The sequence below is a fragment of the Telmatherina bonti genome, assembly GCF_933228915.1.
Source record: "Telmatherina bonti genome assembly, chromosome: 15".
Lineage (NCBI taxonomy): Eukaryota > Metazoa > Chordata > Actinopteri > Atheriniformes > Telmatherinidae > Telmatherina > Telmatherina bonti.
Window position 1 is genome coordinate 4,326,016 of NC_136613.1, and position 13,945 is coordinate 4,339,960.

A 13,945-nucleotide genomic window follows, 5' to 3' on the forward strand; every position below is an offset into this window, starting at 1 on the left:
CTCCGACGCAGGAAGACCCGCATCGAAGGCGTCTCCCTGTTCCTCCCGACGCAGGAAGACCCGCATCGAAGGCGTCTCCCTGTTCCTCCGACGCAGGAAGACCCGCATCGAAGGCGTCTCCCTGTTCCTCCCGACGCAGGAAGACCCGCATCGAAGGCGTCTCCCTGTTCCTCCGACGCAGGAAGACCCGCATCGAAGGCGTCTCCCTGTTCCTCCCGACGCAGGAAGACCCGCATCGAAGGCGTCTCCCTGTTCCTCCGACGCAGGAAGACCCGCATCGAAGGCGTCTCCCTGTTCCTCCCGACACAGGAAGACCCGCATCGAAGGCGTCTCCCTGTTCCTCCCGACGCAGGAAGACCCGCATCGAAGGTGTCTCCCTGTTCCTCCCGACGCAGGAAGACCCGCATCGAAGGCGTCTCCCTGTTCCTCCCGACGCAAGAAGACCCGCATCGAAGGCGTCTCCCTGTTCCTCCCGACGCAAGAAGACCCGCATCGAAGGCGTCTCCCTGTTCCTCCCGACGCAAGAAGACCCGCATCGAAGGCGTCTCCCTGTTCCTCCCGACGCAGGAAGACCCGCATCGAAGGCGTCTCCCTGTTCCTCCGACGCAGGAAGACCCGCATCGAAGGCGTCTCCCTGTTCCTCCCGACGCAGGAAGACCCGCATCGAAGGCGTCTCCCTGTTCCTCCGACGCAGGAAGACCCGCATCGAAGGCGTCTCCCTGTTCCTCCCGACGCAGGAAGACCCGCATCGAAGGCGTCTCCCTGTTCCTCCGACGCAGGAAGACCCGCATCGAAGGCGTCTCCCTGTTCCTCCCGACGCAGGAAGACCCGCATCGAAGGCGTCTCCCTGTTCCTCCGACGCAGGAAGACCCGCATCGAAGGCGTCTCCCTGTTCCTCCCGACGCAGGAAGACCCGCATCGTAGGCGTCTCCCTGTTCCTCCGACGCAGGAAGACCCGCATCGAAGGCGTCTCCCTGTTCCTCCCGACGCAGGAAGACCCGCATCGAAGGCGTCTCCCTGTTCCTCCGACGCAGGAAGACCCGCATCGAAGGCGTCTCCCTGTTCCTCCGACGCAGGAAGACCCGCATCGAAGGCGTCTCCCTGTTCCTCCCGACGCAGGAAGACCCGCATCGAAGGCGTCTCCCTGTTCCTCCCGACGCAGGAAGACCCGCATCGAAGGCGTCTCCCTGTTCCTCCCGACGCAGGAAGACCCGCATCGAAGGCGTCTCCCTGTTCCTCCGACGCAGGAAGACCCGCATCGAAGGCGTCTCCCTGTTCCTCCCGACGCAGGAAGACCCGCATCGAAGGCGTCTCCCTGTTCCTCCGACGCAGGAAGACCCGCATCGAAGGCGTCTCCCTGTTCCTCCCGACGCAAGAAGACCCGCATCGAAGGCGTCTCCCTGTTCCTCCGACGCAGGAAGACCCGCATCGAAGGCGTCTCCCTGTTCCTCCCGACGCAGGAAGACCCGCATCGAAGGCGTCTCCCTGTTCCTCCGACGCAGGAAGACCCGCATCGAAGGCGTCTCCCTGTTCCTCCCGACGCAGGAAGACCCGCATCGAAGGCGTCTCCCTGTTCCTCCGACGCAGGAAGACCCGCATCGAAGGCGTCTCCCTGTTCCTCCCGACGCAGGAAGACCCGCATCGAAGGCGTCTCCCTGTTCCTCCGACGCAGGAAGACCCGCATCGAAGGCGTCTCCCTGTTCCTCCGACGCAGGAAGACCCGCATCGAAGGCGTCTCCCTGTTCCTCCCGACGCAGGAAGACCCGCATCGAAGGCGTCTCCCTGTTCCTCCCGACGCAGGAAGACCCGCATCGAAGGCGTCTCCCTGTTCCTCCGACGCAGGAAGACCCGCATCGAAGGCGTCTCCCTGTTCCTCCCGACGCAGGAAGACCCGCATCGAAGGCGTCTCCCTGTTCCTCCGACGCAGGAAGACCCGCATCGAAGGCGTCTCCCTGTTCCTCCCGACGCAGGAAGACCCGCATCGAAGGCGTCTCCCTGTTCCTCCCGACGCAGGAAGACCCGCATCGAAGGCGTCTCCCTGTTCCTCCCGACGCAGGAAGACCCGCATCGAAGGCGTCTCCCTGTTCCTCCCGACGCAGGAAGACCCGCATCGAAGGCGTCTCCCTGTTCCTCCCGACGCAGGAAGACCCGCATCGAAGGCGTCTCCCTGTTCCTCCGACGCAGGAAGACCCGCATCGAAGGCGTCTCCCTGTTCCTCCGACGCAGGAAGACCCGCATCGAAGGCGTCTCCCTGTTCCTCCGACGCAGGAAGACCCGCATCGAAGGCGTCTCCCTGTTCCTCCCGACGCAGGAAGACCCGCATCGAAGGCGTCTCCCTGTTCCTCCGACGCAGGAAGACCCGCATCGAAGGCGTCTCCCTGTTCCTCCCGACGCAGGAAGACCCGCATCGAAGGCGTCTCCCTGTTCCTCCGACGCAGGAAGACCCGCATCGAAGGCGTCTCCCTGTTCCTCCGACGCAGGAAGACCCGCATCGAAGGCGTCTCCCTGTTCCTCCGACGCAGGAAGACCCGCATCGAAGGCGTCTCCCTGTTCCTCCGACGCAGGAAGACCCGCATCGAAGGCGTCTCCCTGTTCCTCCGACGCAGGAAGACCCGCATCGAAGGCGTCTCCCTGTTCCTCCGACGCAGGAAGACCCGCATCGAAGGCGTCTCCCTGTTCCTCCCGACGCAGGAAGACCCGCATCGAAGGCGTCTCCCTGTTCCTCCCGACGCAGGAAGACCCGCATCGAAGGCGTCTCCCTGTTCCTCCCGACGCAGGAAGACCCGCATCGAAGGCGTCTCCCTGTTCCTCCCGACGCAGGAAGACCCGCATCGAAGGCGTCTCCCTGTTCCTCCGACGCAGGAAGACCCGCATCGAAGGCGTCTCCCTGTTCCTCCCGACGCAGGAAGACCCGCATCGAAGGCGTCTCCCTGTTCCTCCGACGCAGGAAGACCCGCATCGAAGGCGTCTCCCTGTTCCTCCCGACGCAGGAAGACCCGCATCGAAGGCGTCTCCCTGTTCCTCCCGACGCAGGAAGACCCGCATCGTAGGCGTCTCCCTGTTCCTCCGACGCAGGAAGACCCGCATCGAAGGCGTCTCCCTGTTCCTCCCGACGCAGGAAGACCCGCATCGAAGGCGTCTCCCTGTTCCTCCCGACGCAGGAAGACCCGCATCGAAGGCGTCTCCCTGTTCCTCCCGACGCAGGAAGACCCGCATCGAAGGCGTCTCCCTGTTCCTCCGACGCAGGAAGACCCGCATCGAAGGCGTCTCCCTGTTCCTCCGACGCAGGAAGACCCGCATCGAAGGCGTCTCCCTGTTCCTCCGACGCAGGAAGACCCGCATCGAAGGCGTCTCCCTGTTCCTCCCGACGCAGGAAGACCCGCATCGTAGGCGTCTCCCTGTTCCTCCGACGCAGGAAGACCCGCATCGAAGGCGTCTCCCTGTTCCTCCCGACGCAGGAAGACCCGCATCGAAGGCGTCTCCCTGTTCCTCCCGACGCAGGAAGACCCGCATCGAAGGCGTCTCCCTGTTCCTCCGACGCAGGAAGACCCGCATCGAAGGCGTCTCCCTGTTCCTCCCGACGCAGGAAGACCCGCATCGAAGGCGTCTCCCTGTTCCTCCCGACGCAGGAAGACCCGCATCGTAGGCGTCTCCCTGTTCCTCCGACGCAGGAAGACCCGCATCGAAGGCGTCTCCCTGTTCCTCCCGACGCAGGAAGACCCGCATCGAAGGCGTCTCCCTGTTCCTCCCGACGCAGGAAGACCCGCATCGAAGGCGTCTCCCTGTTCCTCCCGACGCAGGAAGACCCGCATCGAAGGCGTCTCCCTGTTCCTCCGACGCAGGAAGACCCGCATCGAAGGCGTCTCCCTGTTCCTCCGACGCAGGAAGACCCGCATCGAAGGCGTCTCCCTGTTCCTCCGACGCAGGAAGACCCGCATCGAAGGCGTCTCCCTGTTCCTCCCGACGCAGGAAGACCCGCATCGTAGGCGTCTCCCTGTTCCTCCGACGCAGGAAGACCCGCATCGAAGGCGTCTCCCTGTTCCTCCCGACGCAGGAAGACCCGCATCGAAGGCGTCTCCCTGTTCCTCCCGACGCAGGAAGACCCGCATCGTAGGCGTCTCCCTGTTCCTCCGACGCAGGAAGACCCGCATCGAAGGCGTCTCCCTGTTCCTCCCGACGCAGGAAGACCCGCATCGAAGGCGTCTCCCTGTTCCTCCGACGCAGGAAGACCCGCATCGAAGGCGTCTCCCTGTTCCTCCCGACGCAGGAAGACCCGCATCGAAGGCGTCTCCCTGTTCCTCCCGACGCAGGAAGACCCGCCATGCAGACCAGCCGGGAACACGTTAACCTCGTCTTCACCAGGCCAGCAGGTGAAGCCTGATTCTCATCAGCGTGTATTCAGCAGGTCAAACCTGCAGCTCACTAGGACCAGGACCAGTATCAGGACCAGGACTAGGACCAGGACCAGTCCTCCAGGACCAGGACCAGGACTGAGTAAACCCTTCATCTCCATGGAAACTAGCCGGACCTTCATGATTCGTTTCCAGAGTCAGGAGATGCTGCGTGTCCGAGTTCCTCCCCGTTAACAAAAACTTAACAGTAATTTATCAGATTTAATCCCCAGCCGCTGAAACCGGGTAAAGTCAGATAATAAGGTGGAAACTGGGCAATGCTACATGCTAGCATCGCTGCAGACGTTCACAGGAAACCAGGGCTGGGTATCGAATCCATTCGATTACGATTCTGAAAATTTAGAATTTATTATCATAGTTGGATCTGATTTGTTCTGATCTGATGTGGTTTTAGGTCGGTATTCATTCATTCATTCATTTTCTAAACTCCTTAATCCAGTTCAGGGCTGCGGGGAGCTGGAGCCTATCCCAACAGTCTTTGGGCGACAGGCAGGGTACACCCTGGACAGCTCGCCAGTCCATCGCAGGGACACACAGAGACACACACCCACTCACTCCTCGGGGCAATGCAGAGCAACCAATCAACCTAACATCATGTCTTTGGACGGTGGGAGGAAGCCGGAGAGAACCCGGAGAGAACCCACGCATACACGGGGAGAACATTCAATTTCCTAGGTCGGTATTATTATATTTGATTATTTTTTATTTCCATGAGTGTGTTATGTGCAACATATGAATGCTAGTATTATCCTGACATTCAACAACAAATGAATGAAGTACTGGAAGTGAAAGATGGCTGTGAGGAGCGAACCCGAACCCCATGTTTGGAATGACTTCTTCAGAGAGATGTTAGCGAGACGCTGTAACGTCGTGCAGTTCCGCTAGTTTCATTCGCCGCCTGAAGCCTTCATTTTCCACACCAGCATGCGGCGCTTATCCCTGCAAATGAAGCAACCGCCTGTTATTTTGAGCCAACACGCAGAATTAGCTGGTCGCTGTAAAGTTAGCTTGATCTGTTGCGGTCTGGTGGACGGCTTGGAGGCGACGTCTCAACATGTGGTTCCTCAGGTTTGTCGTATTTCTGCAAATCGCTTTGCTTCTGTCGAGTTCATCTTTCTGTTTGTTTTTCTCTGAATCCGAAATTCCAGATGTCAGCCTGAAACGTTTCAGGCCTTTCCAACGCCAAGGCTAGGCTAACCATGCTAGGGCCTGACGCCATGTTGATTGTTTTATAGTCCTCACATGAAGCGCGTACATCCGTATAGTAATACGTAGCAAAAAGATGAAACATAACCGGGGTAAAAAACTTCTTTAAAAAAAAAAAAAGAGAATCTTTGGATTTACGGATCAATTTTTAGGAATTACTATGAAAATGGATTCAGAATTGCTGAATCGATCTTTTCAACAGGAAACATCTGGAGGAGCTCAGGGAGCATGGCGTGGTGCGTTCGGAGCGCCGTGGAACACCAGTTCGCTCCGTTGTCTGCAGCGCCGGCGTCATACGAAGCGCTTCGCCGCCGGAACGGCAGCCGGTTAAACACCAAGCTGTCAACATGATATTTAAAGATGCGTCAACAGCACCAAAAGTGTTCCTGAAACAAATAAGGAGGAAAGCAGCAATTATCCTGCTGCTGTGTCTCAGCTAGCACGCCTCTGTCAGACTCGGAGGAAACAGACTAAAAGCATGACGGAGCTTCTGCGTTTAAAGCAAAGTGGAGTTTTACGGTAAACTCGGCAGCTGGAGGTGAACTTCACATGTTCTTGGCACATGTCTGTAATCCCAGCGGGCCTCTTCCTGCAGCTGCTGCTGCTCTTTTTTCCTGTAAATGAGCGTGATGAGTGTCATTTTGTCACAAATGATGGCTGCGGACCGATGCTGCTGAAAGGGAAAGGAAAGTACAGAGAAACGGCGGACTTTTTAACGGGAGACGTTGGCAGAACAAAGGTGGAAAATCCAGGCTGGGTCTGGAAGTCTCGTACGGCTGGAAAACCGGCTGGTTTCTGTCACGTCGAGGCGGTAAGGAAGCCGTTTATTCGTGCACACGCGGCACACGGAGACGGAGGAATCTGGGACTCCATGGATGTTTCATGATTCAGGAGGAAATGTTTGGGTGTTTGGGACCAGAGCGGTTCCACATGAACACACCGAGGCCAGCCTGGACGTGAAGAGGAAGCAGCAGAGGAGGAAGAGGAGGGCTGTCGCCGCCCGCTGTGACAAACTGCAGCCTGCCGGCTTTAACTGGCTGCTCTGTCAGCCCACTGCAGCTCCTCGCCGTCTGAACGAGACCGCCGCACCGGAGACGGGTTACTGGAAAGTCCAGCATCCACGGGAAATAATCAGCTTCACTTTCCGTCATGGCAGCGAGAGCTGGTCATTAAACCAGCCAATCACATGGCCGCATCCAGGTCTCAGGTCTGGCTCGGTGACCCTGATCCGTCCCGTACTGGGAGACGTCCCATTATGATCCGGGTTCCTTCCTGGTTCCGGTTCTGATGGAGGTTTTCCTTCCTGGTTCCGGTCCTGATGGAGGTTTTCCTTCCTGGTTCTGGTCCTGATGGAGGTTTTCCTTCCTGGTTCCGGTCCTGATGGAGGTTTTCCTCCTGGTTCTGGTCCTGATGGAGGTTTTCCTCCTGGTTCTGGTCCAGATGGAGGTTTTCCTTCCTGGTTCTGGTCCTGATGGAGGTTTTCCTTCCTGGTTCCGGTCCTGATGGAGGTCTTCCTTCCTGGTTCTGGTCCTGATGGAGGTTTTCCTTCCTGGTTCTGGTCCTGATGGAGGTTTTCCTCCTGGTTCTGGTCCTGATGGAGGTTTTCCTTCCTGGTTCCGGTCCTGATGGAGGTTTTCCTTCCTGGTTCTGGTCCTGATGGAGGTTTTCCTTCCTGGTTCCGGTCCTGATGGAGGTTTTCCTTCCTGGTTCTGGTCCTGATGGAGGTTTTCCTTCCTGGTTCCGGTCCTGATGGAGGTCTTCCTTCCTGGTTCTGGTCCTGATGGAGGTTTTCCTTCCTGGTTCTGGTCCTGATGGAGGTTTTCCTTCCTGGTTCCGGTCCTGATGGAGGTCTTCCTTCCTGGTTCTGGTCCTGATGGAGGTTTTCCTTCCTGGTTCTGGTCCTGATGGAGGTTTTCCTTCCTGGTTCCGGTCCTGATGGAGGTTTTCCTTCCTGGTTCTGGTCCTGATGGAGGTCTTCCTTCCTGGTTCTGGTCCTGATGGAGGTTTTCCTTCCTGGTTCTGGTCCTGATGGAGGTTTTCCTTCCTGGTTCCGGTCCTGATGGAGGTCTTCCTTCCTGGTTCTGGTCCTGATGGAGGTTTTCCTTCCTGGTTCTGGTCCTGATGGAGGTTTTCCTTCCTGGTTCTGGTCCTGATGGAGGTTTTCCTTCCTGGTTCCGGTCCTGATGGAGGTTTTCCTTCCTGGTTCTGGTCCTGATGGAGGTTTTCCTTCCTGGTTCCGGTCCTGATGGAGGTCTTCCTTCCTGGTTCTGGTCCTGATGGAGGTCTTCCTTCCTGGTTCTGGTTCTACCCTCACAGCAGGTCCAACTCATCCCCTGCTTATGAACACAAACATCTGATCGGCTGATGAGAGTTTTTATGTAAACAATCCCATAAAAGCTTTAAATCTAGAAGAAGAGTCAACGCCTTCGTTTCACTGAGCGCCTCTAAGTTGATTAATATGTAAATTAGCGTCTGCCTCCATCTCTAATCATCACCTGCTTCTCTTTAATCTTCGTTCTGCCACACAAAGAAAGATGAAATCCATTCATCCAGCCATGAAGTCCATTTTGTGCTGCTTTGCGGGTGGCGGGGGACGGCAGTCTGAAGGCTCTTATGCTGCATGGGTCATTAAAGGGCTTACACAGCAGCTCCACTCCACAGTCTCGTAAGTGCTGAGCCACAATCACTGCACTGGGAGGAGACGCTGTCTGCTGACAGCCTTACAACATGTGGGAAATCTGTGCAGCAGCCAAGCATCTACAGACGAGGCCGCCTGTCAGATCCGGAGCTTCACCCAACTATTTCAGAGAGACTGGTTTCGGTAAAGATTACTGGATCAATCTGATTCACGGGGGAAGCTGCAGACATCTAAAACCAAACCTGAAAACACCAAATCGATGCTAAAAAAAGGAAAATGATGAAAAAGCAGTTGTGATGAATCTCCCCCTGCAGTGTCTGTTCACGTAGCCGGCTGAACACGCCGTAAAGATGACGCAGCAGCCAGCCGGGACGTAAATCGATTTAAACAACACACGAGGCAGCAGCAGTCCATAAGACGACGTCACACAGATTCCCGGACGTTCCCACCGCTGAGCTTTGGCTTCATGAAGATTCCACATAAAACATACATGACTCAACATGACTAGATGTCAGGAAAAGGTCGTGGAATTTCCACGTAGTTTTGTTGTGACAACACACCAGTAGATACTAAATAAATTCAGGTGTATGCTAACAACTTAGCATTAGCGTCGTTAGCAGCCTCAATTGGTAAACTTGTCAGTTTACCAGTATAACTAATCAAATACACTCGTTGTCTTTAGTCTGTTGTCTGTTTAGTAAAATTAATCTTTTTTTCTTTTATATTTTCAGTGTTTTTTCTGTCTAAATTTAGCCTAAGCATTAGCTTTAATGCTAATCAGTTCCCAGTACAAGAGTTGTACATAGAAATAAAAGTTAACTGTTCATTAAAGGCACAGAGGTGCCAATAATCTAAAGAAAAGTTTAAATAAATAAAAACAGAAGTGCTTAAACTCTGTCCCACACATTTGCTCAGGATCACATTGCCGATATTCTCATTCCATGTTGACCACAGCAAGCAGTCTATTGGGAGAGTAATAGTGGGATTGTCCTGGTATGGGTTCAACACCGGCAGGGGGGTGCCACAAGCGCTGAGACAAGGCCTTAACAGTCCAACCTTAATCTGCTGAAAATGGCTTTACAAACTGTCCAGTAGGACATCATGCTCTAATATTATTCATATTGAGTGTTGTCGACTGTGGTTTCACTGCAGGCTTAACGTTCAGAAGTAATAACTCACCCCTGGTGTTAAACAGACGGGATTTCCTGCAGTTGTAAACCACTTCCTGCTGACACTGCTCGGACCCAGAGACGATGGCTCGTAGTTGCTCAGCTGAGGCGTTGTAGTTGAACTTCATGATGTGAGGTTTCTGAGGAGAGGAGCTCTGGACTTTGACTGGTGCTGAGCTGTTGTGGGATATCACTGTCCACACCTTCTTCTCTACAAGAAAAATATTCACCGGTTCACCATTAAGTCCCAACACTTGCTAGTAAAAGTTAGCTAGCTGAGTCACATCTTCTCTGTGAATAAAAGAAACTTCAAAATGTTGGAAACAACATTCAACCATCACATTCTTGGCAGAACAAATTTTCCAGTAATGCTAACATGCTAATAGTTTTATAATCTGCTTAACAGCTTTCTAACATTTAGTTTCATCTCCCTGCTGCTAGTTTGCTAACAACTTTACATTTTTGTCCCCTGCTAACAATTAGCTAACATGCTATCAATTTGATAATCTGCTAAAAGTGTTCTAAAATGCTATCAGTTTAATCCCCGGCGAAGAGTTGGCTAGGACATTTACATTTTTCACCAACCTGCTAGCAGATTGCAAAAATGTTAATAAATTGATTTGTGCTAACAATTATCTAACATGCTAACAATTTGTTTATCTGCTATTTATTATGCTAGCAGCCAGTTCGCTAACATGTTTATATTTTCATCCACTGCTAATTGTTGGCTAACATGTTAATTCCATGCTAACAAGTAGCTAACATGATGTCAGATTGCTCATCAGCTAACACTTTTATAACATGCTAACAGTCTCATCCCTTGCAAGCAGTTTGCTAGCATGCTATGAGCTTTATCATACAAACAGTGTCAACAGTTTGCTAACCAGCTAACAGTTTCAAACCCTCCATAAAAATAAACTCAAACTGGGTTGATTCTGTTTGGTAGCACAGAGAAGAGGGTCAGCGTTGGTGAACATTTAAAGACTAGCGACCAGGTCTGGAACCTGGAGACTTAGAGATCAGGTCTGGAACCTGGAGACTTAGAGACCAGGTCTGGAACCTGGAGACTGGGAGACCAGGTCTAGAACCTGGACACTCGGACACCAGGTCTGGAACCTGGAGACTCGGAGACCAGGTCTAGAACCTGGACACTCGGACACCAGGTCTGGAACCTGGAGACTCGGCCACCAGTCTCCAAGTTCCTAGACCAGAGTCCAGACCAGGAACCTGATCAGAGTCCAGACCAGGAACCAGACCAGAGTCCAGACCAGGAACCAGTCCAGAGTCCAGACCAGGAACCAGACCGGAGTCCAGACAGGAGTCCAGACCAGAGTCCAGACCAGGAACCTGATCAGAGTCAAGACGAGGAACCAGACCAGAGTCCAGACCAGGAACCAGACCAGAGACCAGACCAGAGTCCAGACCAGGAACCTGATCAGAGTCCAGATCAGGAACCAGACCAGGAACCAGACCAGAGTCCAGATCAGGAACCAGACCAGGAACCAGACCAGAGTCCAGACCAGGAACCAGACCAGAGACCAGACCAGAGTCCAGACCAGCATTTAGATGAAATTCAGGTTAAAACGTTTCTTTTCTCATGAAATCTGAACAGAAACTTTAACTGATCCTGATTTACTTTATTTTCATCTATTTATGATTTTATTATTATTTTTTCTGTTTGTTGTCGTATTTTCTGCTCCTTCACAGCATCTGAGATGCTTCCAGTGTTTTATGTAAATACTGACTTGTCAGGTACAGGAACGATGCTGCACACACAAACTCGTCTCGTCTGGAACTAAAGAACGTTTTAAGTTGTCTGAATAAGTTTAATCAGAGCGACACATAATGAAAGGATTGTCGTGAAAATAAGACAAAAAGTAAAATATTTTATTTCAAAAGTTAGATGGAAATCAGATTTCAGTAGAAGAATAAACGATGGAGACATATGATCCGCCTCCTTCTCTGGCTTTCATCATACAAACACAAAGCGACTCAGGCTTTTGCAGCCATTTATACCTCATTTTACCCCCCCACACACCCATGCACACACACTCCCACACATTTCCAGCTTCAACACAAATAATCTGTTTCAACTAACGGGAACTTTTTCCAGTTTATTATGAGCCAGAGAAGCTAGCATCTAGACATGACAGTGTGTTTAGTGAAGAGACGAGCAGACAAACATCCACCTGTGTCATTAGACTGAAGGAAGAAACGGGTTGCAGTCAATCACAGCTTGAAGAAGCAGCTGAACAGTGAGCCCAGAATGAGAAAATACAAAGCTAAGAGGGGGTGTAGCTCCTGCAGCTTCATCATATACAGCTCAGAGGATGATGATGATGATGACGACTAAAGGACATCATTCAGAGCTGGAAATGAAAGACTACCAGCAGCGCGCAAGACGACATGATTAAAGAGGATCCGACACAAATACTGAAACAAGCGGACAAGCCGTCTGACAGCGGTTCTTTCTGACGGGTTTTATCTGGGATTAATGAAACTCTCGAGCCAATTAAAACCATTCAGAAGGCATCGCTGTGCAAACAATGTTTAATTAGTCAAACTGGATTGAGAACGGCCTGACGACATTTATAGCCACATATTCATGTTGTGTGTTCAGGCCGGTGAGCCAGACGACTTCAAATGACGTCACGCAACACAAAAAGCCACTTCGGTTTAATTCCCTGCAAATGTTACAACTGTACTGTCGGCAAAAAGATGGGCGGAGCCCAAGCGGCGACCTATGGCGGTGGAAAGCGAAGCCTGGGTAGGAGTGACAAAACCTGCAGTTACCCCATCATCCACTAGGGGCTCCAAAACAGAGCAAATCTCCATAGACTCCCATGTTAAAAAGACCAACTTCACAGCAGGAATAAACATGTTTACAGCAGAAACAAACATGTTTACAGCAGAAACAAACATGTTTACAGCAGGAATAAACATGTTTACAGCAGGAATAAACATGTTTACAGCAGAAATAAACATGTTTACAGCAGAAATAAACATGTTTACAGCAGAAACAAACATGTTTACAGCAGGAATAAACATGTTTACAGCAGGAATAAACATGTTTACAGCAGAAATAAACATGTTTACAGCAGAAATAAACATGTTTACAGCAGAAATAAACATGTTTACAGCAGAAACAAACATGTTTACAGCAGAAACAAACATGTTTACAGCAGAAATAAACATGTTTACAGCAGAAATAAACATGTTTAAAGCCCGGTACAAAAAACATTTTAGGTTTAATAGGTCAGGTCTACCTTCATGACGAGTGTGGGGGGAGTGAATTTTTTTTTTTTTATAACTCCTCTGTTCAGAAGTATATTCATATTGAAATTTGGCATATTTAGGGGCGTGTCCTTTTGATTGACAGGTACCTGATATCCTGCTTCAAGTCAGAAGAATGTAGAACAATCGCGGTTTTTAGCCGGTTAACAACGTGACTTAGCTTTAGCCCGCTTAGCTCCATTAGCTGGTTAGCTCCTGTTATCGCCGGGTTAGCTCGGTTAGCTCTTAGCTACTGAAAGCTCAGAGTTCGCTCGATGTCAATCATCCACCATGACGCTCACAGCCCCCCTCTCAGCTCCACCTCTTTGCACATATTTATATTTTCCGGGTGAGACAAAGTGTGATACTGCCAAGATGGTGATGGTAGGAACCGCCCACCAAGCTTCAATTCAGCTCTTCAGAAACCTACGGGTGACGTCACGGAGGCTCCGCCCACCTTTTATAAGCAGTCTATGGCGGAGCCTCTGTGATGTCACCTGTGGGGTTCTGAAGAGGTCGGCCCACCGTTCCCTTTGTTTGTTCCCAACGCCATGCGTGTCATCACTCCAGGAACATACAAAAATTGGCAAAGAGGTGGAGCTGAGGGGTGTGTGTGTGTGTGTGTGTGTGGGGGGGGGGGGGGGGGGGGGGGGGCATATTGACACCCATCCTAATGTATCTCTGTTATTATCTTGTAAGGCAGAGCTGGCAAAGCAGCGCTGCACGGCCTAGGCTTAAGCTTGGTTCTGTATTACTCTTTTGTCATTAATGTTACATGTCTGTATGTCTGACCTTGGACCAGCTGGCTTGAACTCTGAATTTCCCCTCGGGGATGAATAAAGTATCTTTGATTTTGATTGATTTGATTTGATCAAACTCCAATCTACGTGTCGCTGAGAGCTAGATGAGCTAACCCAGAGCTAATGGGAGCTAACTGGCAGGCTAAGGCATGCTGCTAGTTGGTGGAGATACTCTATGTGCCTGCCGTTGAGGTAACACTATATGATTGGCTGGATGTTGGGTAGATGATTGTGATTGGTCCAGACAACTTACAGAAGTAGTTTACTGTCAAGTGGGTCTGTAATTCTTCGTAGGAAACATGGACGACTTTTACAAAGTAAATCCATCATTAGGCAATAAAGAGGACTCATCGCAGCCTGACCATCACCTCTAAAACTCCCGCAAGCAGAAAGGCCACCATGCGGAAGGCATCGGAAAATTACATGAGTTTAAAATAAGTAACAGTG

At 51.9% G+C, this 13,945-nt stretch overlaps 1 protein-coding gene across 1 annotated transcript in view; it reads right to left on the reverse strand.

The window, feature by feature from the left end:
• Positions 1–13,945, reverse strand: part of cntnap5a (contactin associated protein family member 5a) — a 177,171-nt gene that overhangs the window by 46,336 nt on the left and 116,890 nt on the right. Inside the window, 1 exon segment of the mRNA XM_079254873.1 lies at positions 9,436–9,636. Within this exon segment, the coding sequence (XP_079110999.1) occupies positions 9,436–9,636 (201 nt within the window).